At 36.5% G+C, this 8,138-nt stretch overlaps 1 protein-coding gene across 1 annotated transcript in view; it reads left to right on the forward strand.

Moving 5' to 3' along the window:
- The window catches only part of rictora (RPTOR independent companion of MTOR, complex 2 a), a gene marked incomplete at its 5' end in the record, with an annotated part of 30,928 nt that extends 23,270 nt beyond the window's left edge, over positions 1 to 7,658 (forward strand). The window contains 7 exons of the mRNA XM_079872451.1: positions 116 to 293; positions 675 to 759; positions 2,391 to 2,603; positions 2,800 to 2,955; positions 3,486 to 3,609; positions 3,694 to 3,832; positions 5,502 to 7,658. Of these exons, the coding sequence (XP_079728577.1) occupies positions 116 to 293; positions 675 to 759; positions 2,391 to 2,603; positions 2,800 to 2,955; positions 3,486 to 3,609; positions 3,694 to 3,832; positions 5,502 to 5,573 (967 nt within the window). The 3' untranslated portion in view covers positions 5,574 to 7,658. The remainder of the gene's footprint in view (positions 1 to 115; positions 294 to 674; positions 760 to 2,390; positions 2,604 to 2,799; positions 2,956 to 3,485; positions 3,610 to 3,693; positions 3,833 to 5,501) is intronic.
- Positions 7,659 to 8,138: the final 480 nt, after the last annotated feature.

The raw sequence follows: 8,138 nt of genomic DNA on the forward strand, positions 1-8,138 counted from the left end.
GTTGTTTTGTAAAAGTAGTTTTTTTTGTAGGCCATTTTAATAAAAGCAAAAGTCTAAATGAAGTTTTAGAGCTAATGTTTTGCAGTGCGCGTGCTTGTGTTCACTCTCCTCGCAGGTTTTTGAAAGCTCTGAGTTTTGCGTCTCTGGATAAGGAGGACTTGCTGAGTCCGATCAATCACTCCACCCTGCAGCGCTCCTCTTCCCTGCGCTCTATGGTCTCTAGCGCCACCTATGGCTGCAGTGAGGACTACATTGGCCTGGCGCTACCCCTTGACATCAACCATATGTTTCAGGTTTGTTTTATGTTGTGTACTTTTATTAATGTGTATGTGGAGTATATAGAGGTTTATGCAAATTTGTTTCAATTTTCGTGAGTTTTGATTCATTTGAAAATGCAGTTTTGTAACGTTTTCACCCTCACTATGGGACATGACATAACACTGATTGTGTGGCTTATTTAGGAAAAAGATGCAGTGAGTGGATCAGACTTTTGTATTACTTGTTATTTTCACCTGTCAAATGACAAAATGAGTTAAAAAAATATACCAGTAGACTCTTCAGACTACGAAAGAACTGTTCTCTGCTCTCAGTAAAAGTTTTTGATGTTTCTGTAGGTCTTTTAATTGTGTTGAGTGTAAATGTTTTTATTTTATTTCATTTCATTTCATTTTTAGATTAAAGAAACCTCATATTTCCAGAAGAGAACAAGCCCTCCTGCTGAAGAAAAATCATCCAAATTTCTTTTTGGAGAATCTAATGGTATGTAGCATCATCTGTATTTTTCTGGATTTCTAATATCATTAATAATTATGGTAACACTTTACACAATAAGGTTTCATTTGTTAACATTAGTTAATGAAAATACAGCTGTTCATTGTTTGTTCATGTTAGTTCACAGTGTATTAACTAATGTTAATACATTGCTAATGTTGAAGAGCACTCATTTTATTGGTTACAATGCAGTTAATGCAAAATAAATAAGCTAAAATTTATTTACATACTAAAAAGCTCTATAATCTAGCCTTTAACCAGCAATATTGGTGATGCTGTTTAGCACCCCTTGTTAGGGCTCAGGTGTCCTTCACGCTTAATGCAGGCAGCATCTGAGGGGTTCTTCACTTCTCTGTCTTTTAATACTTTTTTGGGGGAATTTCAATTCCATTTCTTCCATCACCTTCTGCTGTTGCCTCGGCTTTTGTCTTCTTCTAGCGCTTCTCCCCTTCTTTACTGTAGCCTTCATTACTTTCACTTTTGCTTGTGGTTTTAACACTTTCTCTTCACCCTGTGTGCCTGTCATTGACCTTTGATGTTGGTTACAAACAGTAAATTCATGCACTTAGGTTTAACACCTTTTCTTTTTTTACACCACAATAAAAGGAAGTCAAATGCAGTTTATACCCTACATCTATGTCACTAACAGGGTTCCCACGGGTCCTTGAAATCCTTGAAAGTTTGTGAATCTGAAAAAATGATTTCAAGGCCCTGGAAAGTTTTTTGAAAATAAACATACATAGATACAGATCCTTGAAAGTGCTTGAATTTATTTTGTGCAAGACGTTTTCTGGAAAAAAATCCATATTATTCCCTATGGTCCGCTAATGTGTTATTTCGCCAACACTTCGTGGCCAATGCATAATAGCTTGCTTGATTAACGTTAGTTACGTGCATTTACGTTTTACGTTAAGTGTTTCCCACGTGAGGTACTTTGTGTTGAACGTTGCCATGACATTCAAGCGCACAAAACTACTACGATGGTACCTCAACGTTTGTTGTTGAACACCACATATGTGTCCCCACATTAAGTGCTTGAATTTGAGGGTATTGGACCTGGGAAGTCCTTGAAAGGTCCTTTAATTTGAAGTTAACCAAGGTGTGGGAACCCTGCACTAAGTATTTTAGGTACATTTTTATATTTAAGCATATATGGCATTACTTTAACAGCAAGCAAAATAACATTTCTTTGAAACGGGCAAATATCAATATCCAAAACAGAATATATTTTAATATGTCATTTATTCCAGTGATGCAAAGCTAAATTTCCAGCATCATTACTCCAGTCTTCAGTGTCACATGATCCTTCAGAAATCATTCTAATATGATGATTTGCAGCATTTCTTACTATTATCTGTTGAAAACAGTTGTGTTGCTTTATATTTTTTTATGAATTTTTTTGATGAACAGAAAAATAATTTGAAATAGAAAGCTTTTGTAATATTATAAATGTCTTTACTGTCACTTTTGACCAATTTAATGTGTCCTTGTTGAATAAAAGTATTATTTTATTTTACTGACCCCAAAATGACTGTATAATGACAGTATAATTATAATGAAACAATAGTAAATATGATGTGAAACACTAATCTGTGTGTTTTCTCCGCCTGTGCTCGCAGGCTTCTTAGAGTCGTGTCGTGGTCCTCTGAAGACTCAGGTGAGCATCACGGAGCTGTTGAACAGCAGCCGGTCGGAGCAGCACCACATGCTGGGCTCTGAGGAGACTACAGGCTTACAGGAGCACACGGAGCAGAACTGCCTCTACTGCAGCGCTCTCACTATCCTCGGCTCACACACACACAGCCACCTGAACAACACACACTCTCGCACAGGTGCATTTCAGTCTTCCTCATATATGATATGATACTGCTGCTTTCTGCCTGAGAGTGTTATTAGAGGTGGTGTAGGTTATTGGAATACAGAAATGGGAAGTGGTTACTGGAAAGGTTGTAGGTTCAAACCCCAGTGTCAGTCCTACGGTCTCCAGATTTGGGTAAAGATGTGTAATTTAGTCTTGTGTTCCTGCAGATCTGTCTGATGGTTTCTCTCAGTGGCACAACCAGCCTTCCCATAATCACCTGGAGGTGGTCGCCCAGTCCAAGTTCTCTGGGATCTCGGGCTGCAGCGACGCGGCCGTCAGTCAGGGTTCGGCCAGCAGCATTCCCAGTGCAGAGATCATACTGGGTGAGATCAGAGCCCATCAATGCACAAGACCAGTTGATGTTTTTCATGTTTAAAATCAAAAGTTGTATTTCTTAACATTAGTTAATGCACTTTGAACTAACATGAACAAACAATGAAGGACTGTATTTCTATTAACTTAAGTTAGCAAAGATTAATGAATACTGTAACAAATGTTGTCCTCATTGTTATTATAACAACTAACGTTATGCATTAACTAATGTTAACAAATTAAATCTTATTATAAAGTGTTACCAAAATATCATTAGTTCAGTTTAAAAAACAATGAAAAACAAAAGTGTGTATGTGTGTGGGTCAGGTATTCCCTATGTCATTGGGACAACAGGTCCCCACAAAAATGGCAATATAAAAAAAAATTGGTCCCCTTATAGTTTTTGATATTGTTCATGATTGGTAGGTTTAGGAGTAGGGTTAGTGTAAGGGGAGAGAATATAGAGTTTATACTGTATAAAAAGCATTATGTCTATGGAAAGTCCCCATAAAACATGAAAACCTAACGTGTGTGTGTGTAGGTGGGAAGGCGATATCCGAGGACGGTCCAGCCTGCAGAGTTCTGCTGAGGAAAGAGGTTCTGCGGCTCGTCATCAACCTCAGCTCTTCAGTCGGTACCAAAGGACACGAAACCGGATTGCTGACGTAAGAACTTCTGAGAAATACCGTGCAAGCGTGAGTGTGTGTGTTCTCATTTCATCCCTGTGTAATGTCTGCTGCCCTCTGCAGGATAAAGGAGAAGTTTCCGTACGCGTTCGATGACATCTGCCTGTACTCTGAAGTTTCCTTCCTGCTGGCCAACTGCATGTTCCGCCTGGCCTCGCGCCGCTTCATCCAAGAGCTCTTCCAGGATGTGCAGTTCATTCCGGTACGACATAGCGCTGAAACTTCTCTATAAGAAATCTCTACCACAATATTTTTTATAACACCTAAACTAAAGAGTTCATAGTGCTCAGAAAGGTTTGTAGCTTTTACATTTGTTTACAGACTCTCAGCCATACTAGAGACCCCAATATTTAAAAAAAATCTTTCATTAAAATCATGAATTAGCACACACACACACACACACACACACACACAATTCTATATATGTCTGTATTTACTTATATTCTCTATATTTCTCTTTTATTTTGCACGGAAGCATTCATTTGTTTAAAAGTGATAGTAAAGACATTTATAATGAAACTAAATATTTCCACAAAAATATTAAGCAGCACAACCTTTTTCAACATTGATAATAATAAGAAATGTTTCTTGATCAGAAAAAACATCATATTAAGCCCTATTCACACGGGATTAGTATTACCTAGGGACCTCCGGTAATTTGTAATAATCGCAGAGGTCGTCTGTGATTTTTATCCCGTGCGAATCTGCCATGTCTGTAAAAATGTCTGTAAAAATTCCCCCGAAAATTACCTACCGTATTTCGGCCAACACAGGGGTCCTCTGATAATACCAGTCCCGTGCGAATCCCCATGTCTGTGATTTGGGCTGTTTTTTTGTGAGCCTATCGTTTCCTAAAGAACGTAATAACCATTATGGGCCGTTTAACAGTCCATTTTACGTCTGTATTAAAACTATATTAACAATAAAATCTCTCGATATGCCCTACTCCAATCCGATTATAGTTTTTCTCCAATAAAAACTATGAAGTGCTGCAAAAGAGAAAACAAACTACAGTAAAGACGTGATCCGGAAGCTCAACTCGGACCGTTGTCATGGAAACGTCAAGTTAAGCATTTTGGCGCAACATGGAAGCTCTTTTGGAAAGTTTGGACGCTTTTTGTGGTAGTGTAACTTAGTCTGTATCGTGGACCATTTCTTTGTCTCACACGGCCTCTAAAGACGTCCATCCTGTAAGTATCTCAATTAAGAAATCAAAGTGTGAAAGGGTAAAAATTATATAAAATGAAATAAACCATTAAAATGAATAGAAAAACAATCGCGACGTTTCGGTATTTATAATACCTTCTTCAGGCAGGCTTGTTGTAAATATGGACAAAGAATAAAAGAAAAAGAAGATATATTTTTATACAATAATATGATATTCTATAATATATATAATATATTTCTCTAATAAAATGGTTTTAAATAAGTTCTTTTTTTTGAATTGCAATACTGCAGCGCGATCTTCGTTTCAGCACGTTCAGCTAGTAAAGTGTGAATGGGTGGGCGCGCGCTGTGAAGTCCGTAAACTCGAGGGAATTACAAACATTTATTTTCCCGTGTGAATGAGCCACCAAAAACACAGACGTCAGGGGGTAATTTCTTAATTACAGAGGTCCAGGGGTAATACTAATCCCGTGCGAATAGGGCTTTAGAATGATTTCTGAAGGATCATGTGACACTGAAGACTGGAGTAAATTACATTTTAAAAATGTATTAAAATAGAAAACAGTTCAATTGAAATAATAATTCACAATGTTACTGAACGAGGTGGTCTCGGCTCGATTGCAAACAATCTCTGGATCAGTTCGCTAACAGAGCAATCACACCAGGGTTCGTTTTAATCAAACCAAACATGTTTCTGTCTCCAGCTGTATGATGAAGCTGAAGCAGTGTTGACTAAACCATCACAACCTGTTCCGGTGGAGACCGCAGAGTCTTGATACCTCCGTCAGCTTCCCCATCCCTCCATCATCCCACCTCCCATACGCCACAGAGACACGCGCTTCTGCGGATGGAGGAGAGGAAGGAAGCGATCGCAGGAATACTGAGCAGTTTACCAAATAACGTCTTCAGACTGTGAAACAGGTGAACCGGAACAAAACATCACAAAGACTCGTTTTTAATAAAGAAAAAAATGCTGTTGACACTTTAAGAGCGCTGGATGCACCGATGAGAAAAACGGTTCTCTGCACTGGTGTGTGTGTGTACATATTCCTGCCATGCCAATGTTTCAACATATCACCTAAACACTACAAAGAATTCTGTGACGGCTTTGGATTGAGTGCAAATGCTTTGACTATGAATTTAGGACTTCCAGAAGCGAGAGAATGGACGAAGCGTTGATTACATTTGTACTATTTATTAATTTCTTTTCTTTTGTATGTGTGTGTTGGGATTTTTTTATGACCTCCAGACAATCAGAAGTCAGTGTTTTGGGGGGAAAAACGTAGTGTCGGACATTTGATCCTCAGCGTCACGCATCTTTTGTTGGATATCTTGTCATCCGCAAACTTCTCAGAAATACTCTTGCAGGAAATTCTCCTCCAAAAAAAAAACCGCAAGCAAAGAGCATGTGAGCACTGATACACACACATACTCTGAATGATAATAGTCCTCCAGGGTGAATCTCATGAAAGCTGTCATGTGCACGTCATTTCTCATTACTATGAAGCTGAATTCTGTGAGAAATGTGCTTGATTATCAGAAAATAGGATCTTAATGGTCCAAAACAATAATTGCATCTTTTTTTTTAAATCTGATTTTGGAGTCAAGTGAGATTCACCCAAGAATTTGGATCGGACGAACAGCGTAAAACGTTTGCAGACTCATTCTTCATATCTTACTATACCAGTTCAGTGCTGTGGTCTCGTCTCTGATCTGATGGTAATCTGCGTTTAGTTTGACTCTGACTCTATAGGAAATGAAACCAGATAAACATAATCATGCATGGTATCATATCAAGTACCTTTGAAGGGATATCCTGAGTTCAGTACAACTTATGTGTGATGCACCGATTCTTTGGCATAATATTGATTACAACAGTAAATCATTTTTAGTGTGTAAACAGTTAAGCTCCATTGATTTCCATTATAAGTGTGTTTTTGTACAAACTAGTGAATCTCTGGTCAAGAACATGCCTCTAAAAATATTTCCTATTTTTTCATTAACAATTAAGCCTATTTTAGGACCATTTAATATTTTTTATGTGACAATTAAGCACATTTCCTTTACTGGTTGTGATGTGAAAAAAAATTAAAAATAGTTTGTACAATATTTATGCACATTATCGTAGTACTTGTTGTACTGCTTTGATGCTGATTTCGTTTATATATATAAAAACCTTTTTTTGCTTTGTATTACAGTAATGAAAATCACTTGAGAATAATGGAAATTTCAATAGGATTGATTTTTCGGGGGAGCAAAATGTGCTTAATTGACTAATTAATAGTTCTAAAAACAGGTTTAATTTTCTTTATGCAAAATAAATACTTTTATTTTATTCTTTATTTGTTTGTTTTTGCATTCTGAAATTTTCATGACAATGAAGCACATTTCCTTTCCAAATTCACAACTGTAATGTGACAAATTCATAGTAGAAACATCATACATCAACATCATAGTAGAATTTTTGTACTGCCTTGATGTTGATTTCATTTTTTAAATAGTACATCTATTTTATATATATATATTACAGTCATGAGAAAAAGGGTAATTTCAATGGGATTTAAATCTTTCTGGAAGCAGATTGTGCTTAATTGTCATGACAATGAGGTCACAATGCTAAATAATAGTCCTTAAAACGGTTTAATTTTCTTTGTGTGAAATATATTCTTTTATTTTCTTGTGTTTGTGCATTCTGAAAGTTTCATGAAAATTAAGCACATTTCCTTTTTAAATTATTTTGTTTGTAATGTGACAAAGATATTTGAAAAATACATAGATAAAAAAAAAATATATATATATATTATTATTATTATTATTATTATTATTATATTTTTTTCTTTTTTTTTTTAAATCTATGTATTTTTCAAATATATTTTGTCATATATCATTAGGATCATTTTTTTCTGGAAGCAAAATGTGCTTAATTGTCATGTCAGTGTCACAATGCAAAATAACCGTCCTAAAAACTGGTTTAATTTTATGTTAAAAAAAACAACAACAACAACTGTATTTTATGTATTTGTTTGTTATTCAAACTGATGGCCTAGTCAAAATGATTTTCTGGTGTAATCGACAACATGCCTACGATGTGATACATGAAGTGTAAACCAAAAAAATATTCCTTTAAGCTCAAAGCACTGCTTTAGAAAGAGTTGAAGTATTAGCTTGACGTGTTGTCGTTTCCCTTCTCGTCCCAGTGTGTGACCTTGAACGTGCTTCTGGTTTATCACGTCAGCTCTAAACAAACCAAACCTGCACTGAACCGTTCGACACGTCACAACACTGGCACAGAGCTGTTCAAATGTTCCACCAATCTCATAGTAGTCTCGTAGTAAGCCACA

The sequence above is a fragment of the Squalius cephalus genome, assembly GCF_949319135.1.
Source record: "Squalius cephalus genome assembly, chromosome: 5".
Classification (NCBI taxonomy): domain Eukaryota; kingdom Metazoa; phylum Chordata; class Actinopteri; order Cypriniformes; family Leuciscidae; genus Squalius; species Squalius cephalus.